At 38.8% G+C, this 16335-nt stretch overlaps 1 protein-coding gene across 2 annotated transcripts in view; it reads right to left on the reverse strand.

Moving 5' to 3' along the window:
* ttc3 (tetratricopeptide repeat domain 3) overlaps positions 1-16335 on the reverse strand; it is a 68917-nt gene that overhangs the window by 38284 nt on the left and 14298 nt on the right. For both annotated transcript variants that reach the window (XM_062049082.1, XM_062049080.1), the window contains exons 6-11: positions 14190-14243; positions 8635-8770; positions 5182-5267; positions 4353-4447; positions 4201-4263; positions 4050-4104 (exon numbers count right to left, since the gene is read on the reverse strand). In XM_062049082.1, the coding sequence (XP_061905066.1) occupies positions 4050-4104; positions 4201-4263; positions 4353-4447; positions 5182-5267; positions 8635-8770; positions 14190-14243 (489 nt within the window). The remainder of the gene's footprint in view (positions 1-4049; positions 4105-4200; positions 4264-4352; positions 4448-5181; positions 5268-8634; positions 8771-14189; positions 14244-16335) is intronic.

Here is a 16335-nt window from a genome sequence, read left to right on the forward strand (position 1 = left end):
ACAATCTGTCACTCCTAATCGCTAAATCCCATGAAATCTTATACGTCTAGTCTCATACGTGAATGAGCTAAATAATATTATTTGATATTTTACGGTAATGTGTTAATAATTTCACACATAAGTCGCTCCTGAGTATAAGTCGGCCAAACTATGAAAAAAAACTGCAACGTATAGTCCGAAAAATACGGTAGATGTGTGTGTCCAAGTTAAAGGAAACAGCAAGCTGTCTTCTAATGGATTTATTACAATCTTTGGCAAGCTGGGTAAAGTTTGCTGTGGTCTGGAACAACATGGCACACAAAGTTAAAGTTAAAGTACCAATGATTGTCACACACACGCTAGGTGTGGCGAAATTATTCTCTACATTTGACCCATCACCCTTGATCACCCCCTGGGAGGTGAGGGGAGCAGTGAGCAGCAGCGGTGGCCACGCCCGGGAATCCTTTTTGGTAGGGATGTCCGATAATGGCTTTTTGCCGATATCCGATATTCCGATATTGTCCAACTCTTTAATTACCGATACCGATATCAACCGATACCGATATCAACCGATATATGCAGTCGTGGAATTAACACATTATTATGCCTAATTTGGACAACCAGGTATGGTGAAGATGAGGTATTTTTTCAAAAAATTAGTAAAATAAGATAAATAAATTAAAAACATTTTCTTGAATAAAAAAGAAAGTAAAACAATATAAAAACAGTTACATAGAAACTAGTAATGAATGAAAATTAGTCAAATTAACTGTTAAAGGTTAGTACTATTAGTGGACCAGCAGCACGCACAATCATGTGTGCTTACGGACTGTATCCCTTGCAGACTGTATTGATATATATTGATATATAATGTAGGAACCAGAATATTAATAACAGAAAGAAACAACCCTTTTGTGTGAATGAGTGTAAATGGGGGAGGGAGGTTTTTTGGGTTGGTGCACTAATTGTAAGTGTATCTTGTGTTTTTTATGTTGATTTAATTTAAAAAAAAAAAAACATTTAAAAAAAAAAAAAACGATACCGATAATTAAAAAAACGATACCGATCATTTCTGATATTACATTTTAACGCATATATCGGCCGATAATATCGGCAGGCCGATATTATCGGACATCCCTACTTTTTGGTGGTTTAACCCCCAATTCCAACCCTTGATGCTGAGTTCCAAGCAGGGAGGTAACGGGTCCCATTTTTATAGTCTTTGGTATGACTCGGCCGGGGTTTGAACTCACAACCTACCGATCTCAGGGCGGACACTCTAACCACTAGGCCACAACTATCAATGCAGCCATTATTACATACAGATAATGAGTCATGAGATTTTGCAAATATAAATGAAATACACAGAGGACACAAGTAAAGGCAATTAAATGAGCTCAACTGTACCTACAAACGAGGCATAAGTACGCTAGCCTAAATAGCACGTTATCAGCAATTCGCTTGCAGTCATGCACTGAACAAATATGCCTGATTAGCCCTCCACATAAGTCAATAACATCAACAAAGCTCACCTTTGTGCATTCACGCCCAGCATTAAACATTTGGTTGTCAAAATGAGATAAAGAAGGAGTGGCATAAAACACGTCTTTCTGTGGCAGCGTCAGAAAGTTATACATGTAAACCAGCAGGCGTGCTACTTATCAAATGACCAACTCAAGGTGATCTACTTCATATGTACACACACACATTATTTTGAAAGAGGCTCTGGAGCCCCGGGTTGCCAACACACCCGTCCTAACCGAGAAAGAATGTCCACTGTAGAGGACAGTGCTTCTCAAGAAGTTAAGTGACTGTTGTTTTACACTAGTTACACTACTTTAAAGAAACTCAACTAGAGTTACTTTAAACACTATGTTCATTTACGTAATGTTCCATAACGTAAATGACCGCCATAACCACAACACCAGGGGAAGCGCCACTAACCACGTTAAACCCAGATTCCGATCTAACAAAGGTCTTAACTCATTCTCCTTCAATGCCACATCCATATGGAATGCACTCCCAACAGGTGTAAAAGAAAGTGCATCTCTATCCTCCTTCAAAACCACACTAAAAGAACACCTCCAGGCAACTTCAACCCTTGACTAACACCCTCCCCCCTCCACATCCCACCTCCCCGGATTGTAAATAATCAAATGTATATACTTGTTCTTATGCTTTCTGAACTCACTATGTTCACTGCTCGCTGTACATATCCTACCAAGTCAGACCTACACTGTTTCAATGTCCATTTCTCTGATGATGCAATTGCTGATGACTGAAGTGCTAATAACAAAACCTAATCCCCCCCGTCCGAACTCCCCCCCCCCTCCATATCCCACCCCCCGGATTGTAAATAATGTAAATAATTCAATGTATATACTCCGATGATTAACTTGTGAGATGACTGTATTATGATGATAGTATATATTTGTACCATGAATTGATTTACGTGGACCCCGACTTAAACAAATTGAAAGACTTATTCGGGTGTTACCATTTAGTGGTCAATTGTACGGAATATGTACTGTACTGTGCAATCTACTAATACAAATTTCAATCAATCAATCAATGTACTATTCTTTGCATTTAAAAACACTTTGTAGTTATAAACATGAATAGAACATTTGAGCATTATGTTTGTATTTCATTACTGTAAGCAGGGCCGGCTCGTGGCATAGGCCGTATAGGCAAATGCTAAGGGCGCCGTCCATCAGGGGGCGCCACGCCAGTGCCACAAATGTTGGAGGAAAAAATAATAATAATAAATAAAAAGTTGGTACTATTATTTCTAAATACATAAAATAATCCCACATTAATTAAAATGCAAAGTAAAGCCTATTTAATAGAAATATTATTTGTTACAACATTACGCCCCCCCCTCCCCCGGCACGGTGCGCCCCCTCCCTTCCCGTATCATGACTCTTTTTGGACGTCACCACATAAAAAAAATCAACACAAGATGTCAAAACGGCCAAAACTGTCAGGTGCCCAGGGGAGAAAAGAAGGGGAGAAACGAGAAAAAGACAGAGGTAGCAGGTAGGTAACGTTAGCCTACATGAAATTATTTGACTGTTACAGAATGTGATAGTAACCTGTCTTTTTAGCATTAAGCTAATGTTACATGATTCGGCAATTGCTAATCAATAAATAGCTAGTTCTGTTTTAACGTCGGGTTAATATTGTGGAGGGGGCTAAATTGTTATGGAAAATAATAATGTAACGTTAGGTAATTACAGTACTCCCTGGTGTACAGTAATTTGTAAGTCATTCTAGTTAATGCAATATTAAAAAGCACAAATAGAGAACTCTGTAGGATCCCCTTTTTTTGTAATATAGTTGTTAAAGTCATACTGGTTTGATATCTTGTTTTGTGCAGTGCCTTATTTATATTGTATTTTTAATTTATTTTATGCAACTTGTTGACACGTTTTATTTTGTGTTTATGTATGTAAAAAATATTGTATTTCATATATTCATTTTTTATTTTTTGTATTCATTTATTTATCCATATTTTTTTTTTATCTTGTTAACTATTCTGATTGTTAATTTGCTTTCTTTAAGTAAAAAAAAAGGTCAAAGACAAAGATATTCGGTTTCTTGTGAGTATATACACTTCACTGCCGATGTGGGGGGGGCGCCACCTAAAATCTTGCCTAGGGCGCCAGATTGGTTAGGGCCGGGCCTGACTAAGTGTATTTGTTCTTGACTTTCCTGCCGCTTCATTTTACACACAATGGCATTTATACCGAGCCTTTTTCTTTTTTGACAACACCACAATATTGTACCGTGGCCTTAATACCGTGAGATTAATATATCGTTACATCCTTACTTTTGATCGGATGGATTATTTTCGGTCATTTCTCTCAAGAACTTCACGATCAACTGTTCTTTTGAGACCTCCCATGAACAGCAGAAAGACCATTGGATTTTTGCAGCGTGTTGTTGTGTGCCACTCCTTAAGCCATTGTTGTATTTGATATACATGAAACTTAACAGTTTTATCCAAATCACTAGAGCACAATCAAAAATAAAAATTCCCACAAAAAAAAGAAGCACAAAAGATATACCTTCGCCCAGAGAGGTTCTAGCAGAATGGCTCGTTTTCCATCGAAAGCAGCTTCTCTGCAAGTGCAAGCGTTCGTGAATGAGTCAAACTTGTCATTAAGGAATACAACTAATCATTTTTACAGAACACTAGTATAGAATGCATGTACTTACATATATTTCTTACAGCGGATGTAACAAAGCGCCCGGTTGCCAAAGATGACGTGGTTTTCAGGGCTTTGAGAGAAGAAAATCAATTAACTTAATACCGTTTGTACTGCAGGTCAAATACAGGTAACGTTGACGACCTTGTGTCAGCTCCTTACTAGCATTTGATGGCTTTGGAATAAATGTGCACGGCTTCTTCATACTTCTGCTTCTGAAACAGTTCATTGCCTCTCTTCTTAAGGTGATTACCGGCCTGGATGAAGAACACAAGTATTCCGATTACGTTCAACGTTACCAATAGATAGTTATCGGTGATCCCTTGAATTAATGAATTAAGATCTGCACTGTAAATCTATGCATACATCAGAGGTGCACAAAAAAATTCAATAAATAAAAATGAATCGTGATTCCTATTCATCCAGATTCTAAATTGATCTTTTTGTTTTGTTTTTGTTTTTAAATCGACAAAAAAAAACAGGAAAGTTTTAAAATAAATGGTAAATGGTAAATACTTGTATAGCGCTTTTCTACCTTCAAGGTACCCAAAGCGCTTTGACACTAATTCCACATTCACCCATTCACACACTGATGGCGGGAGCTGCCATGCAAGGCCCTAGCCACGACCCATCAGGAGCAAGGGTGAAGTGTCTTGCTCAAGGACACAACGGATGTGACGAAGTTGGTAGAAGGTGGGGATCGAACCAGGAACCCTCAGGTTGCTGGCACGGCCACTCTCCCAACCACGCCACGCCGTCCCCAAATAAGAATTTGAAAAATACATTTGACCATCACCATACAACCAGGAGTTTTTCTAACCTGTAACCTGTTTTGAAAAAGTTCAATTATAATTATTATACCAAATGACATATTGCGAGAATCGTGTTGAATCGAATAGTCACCCTAGGAATCGGATCGAATCGTTCGGTTCTCAAAGATTCACTCCGCTAGCGTACATTAACCATTCTTACAGGGTTTGTGTCGACTTACCTCAATTTGGCAGTCGGGAGTCCTACATCTTAGCGACGCCATGGTCTGGTCCGTATATTTTGCCATTTTGAAGATGAAATCCGCATCTGAAAAAGCGGAACAGGGGCTTTTATTGTCCATTCTGAAAGTCCAACTGAGGCTGCATCGCAATGTCATCTAAAAGCTTGAAATTGGAAGTAACCTGTAGGTGAATTAACAGCTATGGTCTACAACTTGATTCTAATGCACGGAACATGAATCTATAATAAACAATTGAGGTGGGCGGGGTTTGGTTGTAGGGGGGGTGTATATTGTAGCGTCCCGAAAGAGTTAGTGCTGCAAGGGCTTCTGGGTATTTGTTCTGTTGCGTTTATGTTGTGTTACGGTGCGGATGTTCTCCCGAAATGTGTTTGTCATTCTTGTTTGGTGTGGGTTCACAGTGTGGCGCATATTTGTAACAGTGTTAAAGTTGTTTATACGGACACCCTCAGTGTGACCTGTATGGCTGTTGATCAAGTATGCCTTGCATTCACTTATGTGTGTGTAAAAGCCGCATATCTTATGTGACATGGCCGGCGCGCTGTTTGTATGGAGTAAAAGCGGACGTGACGACAGGTTGTAGAGGATGCTAAAGGCAATGCCTTTAAGGCACGCCCCCAATATTGTTGTCCGGGTGGAAATCGGGAGAATGGTTTCCCCGGGAGATTTTCGGGAGGGGCACTGAAATTCGGGAGTCTCCCGGGAAAATCGGGAGGGTTGGCAAGTATGCCTTGGTCTTCCTGGTGAAATATGTAAACAAGCGGATATGATAGTATGTTGAAGAGGTTCATTTAGCCTACTGATGTGTATTTATAAATGGTTGATTTATATAGGCTAGTAAGGTAAAGTTTTGTACCTGACAAGTATCGGCTACCTTGCTTCTGCAGCCTTCATCAGAGGTGTCACGTGATGTTAGCGTGACGTCAGGGTTTCCCACACATTCATTTATTTGTGGCGGCCCGCCACGAAAGAATTACGTCCGCCACAAATAAAATAAAAATAAATTAAAAATATATATAATAATTTAAAAATATATATATATATTTTTTTTGTGTCCTCTCCAGCTTCTCAGGCAAATCATATAGTAGATGTAGATGCCCATATAGGCTGTTCAGATTTACTTTACAAAAGAGAAGTGTAGGATACTTCTCTTGTTGCCTTATTTGTATTTGACTTTATTAAATGTATTTATATTAGAAACACAACAAGTGTATATAACAAAGTGTGCAAAGTCTGCAGGCAGTAGGAAACACATGGTTAAGTGTAGGGAGTAAAACTGATGGCAGTCTAAAGTTCAAGATTTTTGGAGCTCTTTGTTCAGTGGATCAGATGTTTGATGAAGTTCTGTGTCTATCTACCACCACTACTGTTTTCTGTTTATTTGTTACTGACTGTGGCAGGACACCTCTGCCTCCGTTTCACTTTATGTTGCTGGTAAATCATATGGTTGTAGTATTAGGCTAAAGTTAAATTATTTAGTATGCACTAATTAAAGGGGCAAAGCTTTGAGACATTTTAGCTTTTATATTTTATAAGATATATTTTTGTAAGAACCACAATTAATAAATATATATCAGTGAATAACTTATTGTTCAAATCTGTATATAAATATGTACATAAAGTGTTGTAATTATATTGTAAAATGGATGGATGGATGGACGTTTAAAACAAAACTGTTATTATTAATTAGTAAGCAGTCTTTCCCACACATTCACTTATTTGTGGCGGCCCGCCACGAAAGAATTAAGGCCGCCACAAAAATAAAATATATATATATATATATATATATATATATATATATATATACATATATATATATACACACACCGGTATATATATATATATATTTTTTTTTTTAAATGGTAATTTTTTTTTTTTTTTGTGTCCTGTCAAGCTTCTCAGGCAAATCATATAGTTGATGTAGATGCCCATATCGGCTGTTCAGATTTACTTTACAAAAGAGAAGTGTAGGATCAAGATTTTTGGAGCTCTTTGTTCAGTGGATCAGATGTTTGATGAAGCTTTGTGTCTATCTACCACCACTACTGTTTTCTGTTTATTTGTTACTGACTGTGGCAGGACACCTCTGCCTCTGTTTCACTTTATGTTGCTGGTAAATAATATGGTTGTAGTAGTAGGCTAAAGTTAAATTATTTAGTATGCACTAATTAAAGGGGCAGAGCTTTGAGACATTTTAGCTTTTATATTTTATAAGATATATTTTTGTAAGAACCACAATTAATAAATATATATCAGTGAATAACTTATTGTTCAAATCTGTATATAAATATGTACATAAAGTGTTGTAATTATATTGTAAAATGGATGGATGGATGGACGTTTAAAACAAAACTGTTATTAATTAGTAAGTATAAATTTTTTGAGCCTTTTTAGAGAAAATCATATCATTGTAGTAAATTATGCAAATTACTCGATGTCATGGTGACCACACCCATAGCCACGCCCCCACCGCCACAGGTATCTTGGCAGTTTATGGGAAACACTGGACGTGTTATATGGTTGTATGGGGACACCAAAAATCCATATAACACGTCACACACGACGTCACGCTAACATCACATGACACCTCTGATGAAATTTTTAGGTACAAAACTTTACCTTACTAGCCTATATAAATCAACCATTTGTAAAAGCGGATACGATGAAAGCCATGTGCCACCATTCAGTAGATATGGAGAACAGGATCACAAGTGGGATTAATACTGAAATTGAACATTTTTGTTAGATATTGTTACATCCCTAGTCCAATAACAAGTCAAAAGTCAAGGGCTGTCACGACATGTTCTTGCTGCAGATGTTGGTACATTTTTTTAAGGCATCACAGCAAATGAAGAGGGCGGTCGCGGCTTTTGCCGCAGTTGCAGTGGTTAAATTCGAGGCCTGGAATTGTTTCTTTTCAAAATCTTAATAATTGTTTGAGTTATGTTGCTAAAAGACAAACACTGGCGAAAAAATAACCCTGCGTTCGTCTCAAGCATTCCAATCCAAAACAGACTCGGTCAAGGTGCGCTGTGAGGAGGGAAGGCACCTGCTGTACGCCGACGCTACCTGATTAGCTACAATCACACGGAAAATATGAAGCCAGCGAAGCTAAACGTCACAAGTCACCTTCCAAGGTTTCTCATTGTGCCCATTGGGTTGAGTTTTTTCTTGCCTTGATGTGGAATCAGAGCAGAGGATGTCGTTGTGGTTTGTACAGCCCTTTGAAGCATTCTGGGATTAAGGACTATATAAATAAACTTTGATTTATTGATAAATAAATGTATTAGAAAACAAAGAAAAGATGTGTGCTGCTGGCTTGAGTATGTTTCATTTGTAATAGCTAAAATGGTTTTAAAAAGCTATAGACTGACGACAATTCTGATATTTGCATGCTTTCGTTCACTCCACACTTGTTCTTTGACGGCGTCTTACAATCTCTGAAGATGTAGCGCAAGGACGAGTAACCCAGCAAGAGGGTTGTCTGTGACATGACGCGAGACTCCAGCTCAGGCGCTTTTATCTTCATCAACCAATCAATGGCCGCATCGTGAGCCATTGAGTCTACGGGCTGAAAGCACACAAACAAACGCACACAGTCAGAGGCAGCTTACAACACAAGGACCCTTGGAAATGGAAAAGCGAGCAAACGTCTCAGAAAAGGTGTGAGAAACCCGCCAACATTTACTACACTTTTTAATTACAGCTTTGCTAAAAATGTAACGTGAAATAATACCAGTAAATAGCAACGGATGGTTTTACACAAAGCAATATTTTGCTTTCAAAGTGCTAGTATTTTTTTTTTTTTTTAAACCTTTTATTGTTGACTACCGTATTTTTCGGAGTACAAGTCGCACTGGAGTATAAGTCGCATTTTTGGGGGAAATCTATTTGAATAAACCCAACACATTTGAAAGGCAATTTAAAATAAATAAAGAATAGTGAACAACAGGCTGAATAAGTGTACGTTATATGAGGCATAAATAACCAACTGAGAACGTGCCTGGTATGTTAACGTAACATATTAGGGTAAGAGTCATTCAAATAACTATAACATATAGAACATGCTATACGTTTACCAAACAATCTGTCACTCCTAATCGCTAAATCCCATGAAATCTAATACGTCTAGTCTCTTACGTGAATGAGCTAAATAATATTATTTGATATTTTATGGTAATGTGTTAATAATTTCACACATAAGTCGCTCCTGAGTATAATAAGTCGCACCCCCGGCCAAACTATGAAAAAAAAACTGCAACTTATAGTCCGAAAAATACAGTAGATGTGTGTGTCCAAGTTAAAGGAAACGACAAGCTGTCTTCTAATGGATTTATTACAATCTTTGGCAAGCTGGGTAAAGTTTGCTGTGGTCTGGAACAACATGGCACACAAAGTTAAAGTTCCAATGATTGTCACACACACGCTAGGTGTGGCGAAATTATTCTCTACATTTGACCCATCACCCTTGATCACCCCCTGGGAGGCGAGGGGAGCAGTGAGCAACAGCGGTGGCCGCGCCCGGGAATCATTTTTGGTGATTTAACCCCCAATTCCAACCCTTGATGCTGAGTGCCAAGCAGGGAGGTAACGGGTCCCAAACTATGAAAAAAACTGCGACTTATAGTCCGAAAAATACGGTATGTAGCTTGCACTCACAGCTTATTGTATGAGGAGGGTAAAGGTGCCATATGTAATAATTTCATGTCAAGTCATCATTAAATGGCCCTGATATGACAAAAGGCATTAATAAATCATGTTCTTTTCGAATACCTCTATAACTGATGACAGTAGTTCAGCCGGGATATGTTCATTTAAAAATTTGATTTGCAGCCCCGAAATCTTATTGTTTTCATTTCGATGCCCCGCCCCCCGCCGTTTGACCAATTAGAAAGTCTGTAAGTGTGTCACATCCAGGTTACCAGTTACGCACCGCCACCTTTGTCTGGCTACTGCCACTGGTAAAGTTACTAAACATGTCAGACCTTAGTAAATCTAAAAGGCGTCGTTACGATTCTCAACTTATTAATGACAAAGCCAGGAACAAAACGAGGATTTGTATCTGTGATGCCTTTGGAAGATGGAGACGATTGAAGGCGGATAATTTTTTTTTCATCTGACGCCAAACTTGCTAATTTCCTCCTTGATAGGCAAGTAAGGCATTTACGTTTTTCTATTACTTGTAATAAATGGAAAAGGACATTTCGTATGTAAACTATATTGTCCAATACAGTCTATGACCTTGTCTACCAAAGCTAGTATGCTCGTGCAACGAATGCTTAGGAGCGAAGCACCATCACACTAGTGTAATGCTTATTAGCATGCTAGCCCGGTCAATGACACATCGACATACAGGCCAACGGGGGAATGCCCGTTAGCCTGTATGTCGATGTGTCATCCAACTGTCAGGGCAAAATATATTTTCGAAAAATAAAACCTATGTGGATATGAGTAGTTTCAGTGCCTATTTCGTTCTCAATATGCAGATACGCTGAGGAAACGCGTTCCAACATTAGCACGGCTAATCGCGGTTTCTGGTACTGTATGTACATCCAGCACATATGGGGTGGCATTTGCTTGGCACAATATAATGCATTACATGTAATGATTTTGTACTTTGTGTATTGACATGGTTTTGATTGATTGAAACTTAGTAGATTGTACAGTACAGTACATATTCCGTACAATTGACCACTAAATGGTAACACCCGAATAAGTTTTTCAACTTGTTTAAGTCGGGGTCCACGTAAATCAATTCATGGTAGTAGGCTATATGTTTTATGCGTAACGTTGGTTGTCTCATAGAATTGCACTCTGCACTGAATGATGGTGATACATGGAAGTAGGGATGATACTCGAAACCGGTTTTCCCGGTTGTTCGATAAGAAAATAACCGAGTCCTCGGACTCGAATCCCTTTTTGAGAACCGGTACCCGTTATCGAGACCACTATAGTAAAGAAAAGAGTTGGTTCTTTATTCGAATCCCTCGGAACGAATCCCGTCCCGACCAGAAATGCTCCGTGGGACATCACAATAAATCAGTCACGTAGCTCAGTCATTAGGCGCAGATAGCGAAAGCAGGAAAACAATGGACGGGAAAAAGCGCTGCAAGGTGTAATAAAGTTCAAAACAAAAGGTATAATCCAATGAATAACTTTACTGAGAGATTTGAGCAGGGTACAAACTCATGAAGAACACTTTTACGACCCACCGGAAACATAGCAACCAGGCTAGCAACGTACCTCCTTTACGGCAGCTGGCGCAACGTTCTTAAAGCAACCGCAGAAAATACATATATATACAACACATCTCCCTTTTTTAACTTTTGTTTTTCACACTGTAAATGTGTTGTCTGTCTAATTATAAATAATGCAGACGAGGCGTGTTGGCTGAGTTCTTGACGTTTACTTTCACGGGTGACGACATGCAACAACACTTTTCGGGGCTACCGCGCATGCTCGTCACTCCCGTTGCATGCTGGGTAGTGTAGTTGTTATATTCCCTAGCTCAACATCTTTCCCCCTATAAAGAAATAATGTTAACTCAATAAAGTGTATTTCTTTTTTTAGCTTTAACTTTTCATTTTTTAGCATTGTAACCACATTTGCAAACAACTTTTCTCTTCATAGAATTTTCTTTCTTTCTTTAAAGTGCAAAAATGTCAAAGCATCATAACAAACAGTTATGTCAAATAGCAGCAGAAGTGCACTTTTTGGAGAGCTGTATTATTTCCAGTGTTGTGCCCAAGGGACTGATTTTATTTAACACTATATTATTATTTATACACCTATAGTGATCACAGAGACAGGTTGTTTTTGTGTTATTGTATATATTTGTTTTTCTGAAAAATCCCACTTAATATACTTTGGGTAACAACAGTCAATGTTTATTTATTTTATTTTATTAGGGGAGTAACAGTCAATATTTATTTATTTATTAGATTAAATTGTTTTCTTATATAATAAAAGTGAGCTTTTGTTAAACCAAATATTGTGTGTTTTTTTCCATATACAACAACCTATCTGGACTCGATAAGAGAATCGATAAGGAATCGGTTCGATAAGAGGATTCGATAATAGACTCGAACTCGATAATTTCTTATCAAACATCATCCCTACATGGAAGAGAATGCAGTGCGTCAGGTTGGATGCAACATGGAGTTATGCTGAATGAAATGTGGCGGTAATTTAAGTGTTGGCTTTGGCTTGCCATCAAAGTAGGCCTATGCCAGGGGTCGGCAACCCGCGGCTCCGGAGCCGCATGCGGCTCTTTGACCACTCTGATGCGGCTCAGCTACATACTTGCCGACCCCCCGATTTTCCCAGGAGACTTATGGATCTCAGTGTCTCTCATAAATAACTCCCAGGGAAAAAATAATCCTATTTAGACTATAAATACTAGATAAAGGGCGTGCCCTGATTGCACTGCAGTAATTGTCCTCTATAGCATTTACATACAGCGTGCCAGTCCAGCCGCATGTTGCATGTTGTTATTAATCGCACACACAGGAGACAGCAAAGCATACTTACTCATCAGCCACACAGCTTACACTGACGGTAGCCGTATCAAACAACTTTAACATTGTTACGTTACAAATATGCGCCACACTGTGAACCCACACCAAAAAAGAATGAAAAACACATTTCTGGAGAACATCTGCACTGTAACACAACATAAACACAACACAACCATTACCCAGAATCCCATGCAGTCCTAACTCTTCCGGTCTAGATTATACACCCCGCTACCACAACCCCCCCACACATCAACCCCCCCCCCCTCTCCTTGCGTTGGTTGAGCGGAAGAGTTAGTGCTGCATGGGATTCTGGGTATTGGTACCGTCAGTGTAAGATGTGTATTGGTACCGTCAGTGTCAGATGTGTATTGGTACCGTCAGTGTAAGATGTGTGGTTGCTGAACTAGTACGGAAGAGTTAGTGCTGCATGGGATTCTGGGTATTGGCACCGTCAGTGTAAGATGTGTGGTTGCTGAGGTAGTACGCCTTGCTGTCACTTACGTGTGGTCAAGCAGGTACACTGTTAGGGCAGACTGTAGAGGGCGGTGTCATCACTCTCTGATATTCGGGAGTCTCCCGGGGAAAAATGAGAGGGTTGGCAAGTATGACGCTATCAAGCGCCATTCATTCAAAACTCGCGGGCTGCACTAACATCAAATGTCCACATTAAAGTGCGTGCCGGTGCGTGTGTCGGAGACCCCTGGTTAATATAGCACAAAGCATTTAAGCTCTGTATGCAGTGTTTTTCATTTTAAATTGTAAATTTTTTTTGTGGCTCCCATCACTTTCTTTAATTTGTGAAACTTGCCAAAATGGCTCTTTGAGTGGTAAAGGTTGCCGACCCCTGGCCTATGCGATATATCATATATACATTATTATATATAATTATTTCGATGGTGGTCCGTGCGGTCAAACTAGACATTTTAGCAGTGTAATGCCAACAATCTGTCCCGATTCCCCGCGAAAATATTGCTGCGTAACTTTACAAATACATTTGGCTAATGGACATCAGTAAAATGTGGCATAACTCCTTAGTAAGCCACCTTGCAAGAAGCATAAACAAGAGAAACCTACAGCGTTGGACTTGTCGATTGCCATTTTAAGTTCCTTGGAGTAAGATTCGTAACTAGCAACCTCAGTCATGGAGAGTGGGAGGGGACTACAGAATTTTGGCCGTGATTGCAGTACCATTTCTGGCCACATTATTACACATGGCACCTTTAAAAATCAGGAACTGGCGCTGTATATGGACTAATATAATTGGATTTTTTTTTTAAATCTTACCACTAGGTGGAGCACACACTTCTTTACATGGTGCTGGTCCCCAGTTAAACAATGGCGAAAAGTATTTAGAAGTTTTACAACTAATCAATTATAAATATGATTTTTTTTTTTAAAGATTTGAGTTTGACTTCCAAGGGTCCTCCCCCACATTTTGGATTATACACAATTTGGTGGATGAAGAAGACTTACATTGCAAAACATGGCACTAATTATGATGAGATGTAGAGTCTGCTCCTTATTATTCTGGAAAAAGATGAAAAATTGATTAAAAAGACATCAAATACAAACAATAAAAATCCTTATGTTAGGGCTGGGCGATAAAACAAAATCAATATATACCACGATAGACAGGTGATTGATATCAATAGAAAATACGTTGGGATAAAATGTTTGAGATTTTTTTCCATCTTATATGTTAGAAGAAAGTGGAAGTTGCAAAGCAAGGTTGGTTACCTGGACAAAGGCACTCGCTCTCTGGTAACACAGGAAGTGATCACTGATCAGTGGGAGTGACACGCTAACAGCCAATCAGGTTAACAGTATCAACTATCAAGTTTGGTTGCGCCATCTTATTGTGTGGCGATTGATTCTTTACATGGAGTGAAAAAAGGATTTAAAAAAAATATCTATTAGTCCGACCAATGTGGTCTGTAAATGACGCAAGGCGCTCGTCCCCACTAAGACCAGTAATACCACACTGCGCTCACCCTTTAGTAGGGCTGGGCGATATGGCTGAAAACTATATCACAGTAAACATTTTTTATATTGATCACCATCGATAATTAATACTATTGACTTATTTAAGCCTACCAATAAATAAAGTAAAACAATGTCCAACTTACCAACAGTGCTATTTATCAGTGGAGAGAGTGTCTGGTAGCCAGGTAGGATAAGCAGGGTAATAAGATGTATTTAATTACTAATATTTTATTACTAAGGTAATAAAATAAAGTAGAATTGAAGGCAGTTGCAGATTTGAGACACGAGACCGGGGGTCGGCAACCCGCGGCTCTAGAGCCGCATGCGGCTCTTTAGCGCCGCCCTAGTGGCTCTCTGGAGATTTTTCAAAAATGTATGAAGAATGGAAAAAGATGAGGGGAAAAAGAATCTATTTTTTTTGTTTTAGAATGTTTTCTGTAGGAGGACAAACATGACACAAACCTCGCTAATTGTTATAAATCACACTGTTTATATTAAACATGCTTTACTGATTCGAGTATTTGGCGAGCGCTGTTTTGTCCTACTTATTTTGGCGGTCCTTGAACTCACCGTATAGTTTGTTTACATGTACAACTTTCTCCGACTTTCTAGGACGTGTTTTATGCCACTTTTTCTGTCTCATTTTGTCCACCACACTTTTAACGTTGTGCATGAGTGCACAAAGGTGAGTTTTGTTGATGTTATTGACTTGTGTGGAGTGCTAATCAGACATATTTGGTCACTGCATGACTGCAAGCTAATCGATGCTAACATGCTATTTAAGCTAGCGATGTGTACATATTGCATCATTATGCCTCATTTGTAGCTATATTTGAGGTCATTTAGTTTCCTTTAAGTCCTCTTAATTACATTTATATCTCATGACACATGTAATATGGCTTTTCATTTTTTGCGGCTCCAGACAGATTTGTTTTTGTATTTTTGGTCCAATATGGCTCTTTCAACATTTTGGGTTGCCGACCCCTGCACTAGACGGCAGTAGTGTATAAGCAATTGAACACTACACAGAGCACTTTGGGAAGCAATTAATTAAACAGACACATTGGAAGTGACAAGATGTTGCCGCACTGTCTGCATTACAACCAACTTTCTGGTATTGAGTTGATGTATCAAGATATCACAGTTCCTCGTCTTACTCCATGCAGAGAATCCACAGCAAGACAGAAAGACGGCGCAACCACACAAGTGTTATGAGAGTAGCGTATGTGTGCACTGCAAAAACTGAAATCTAAGTAAGATGAAATATCTCAAATAAGGGTGATATTTGCTTATTTTCTGTCTGATAAAACAATTCTTCTCACTAAGCAGATTTTATGTTAGTGTTTTACTTGTTTTAAGGGTTTTGGTCCTAAATGATCTCAGTAAGATATTACAGCTTGTTGCTGAGATGTTATGACCTATATTGAGTAAAACATGCTTGAAACTAGAATATTAACTGTTGCAAAGCTGTGTCATCAACACTCACAAGTATAAAACTACTTTTTTTAAAGTAATAATTTCTTATTTCAAGCATGAAAAAATGACTTATATAGCTGTATAGCTCGGTTGGTAGAGTGGCCGTGCCAGCAACTTGAGGGTTCCAGGTTCGATCCCCGCTTCCGCCATCCTAGTCACT

The sequence above is a fragment of the Entelurus aequoreus genome, linkage group LG05, assembly GCF_033978785.1.
Source record: "Entelurus aequoreus isolate RoL-2023_Sb linkage group LG05, RoL_Eaeq_v1.1, whole genome shotgun sequence".
In the NCBI taxonomy this organism is placed as follows: domain Eukaryota; kingdom Metazoa; phylum Chordata; class Actinopteri; order Syngnathiformes; family Syngnathidae; genus Entelurus; species Entelurus aequoreus.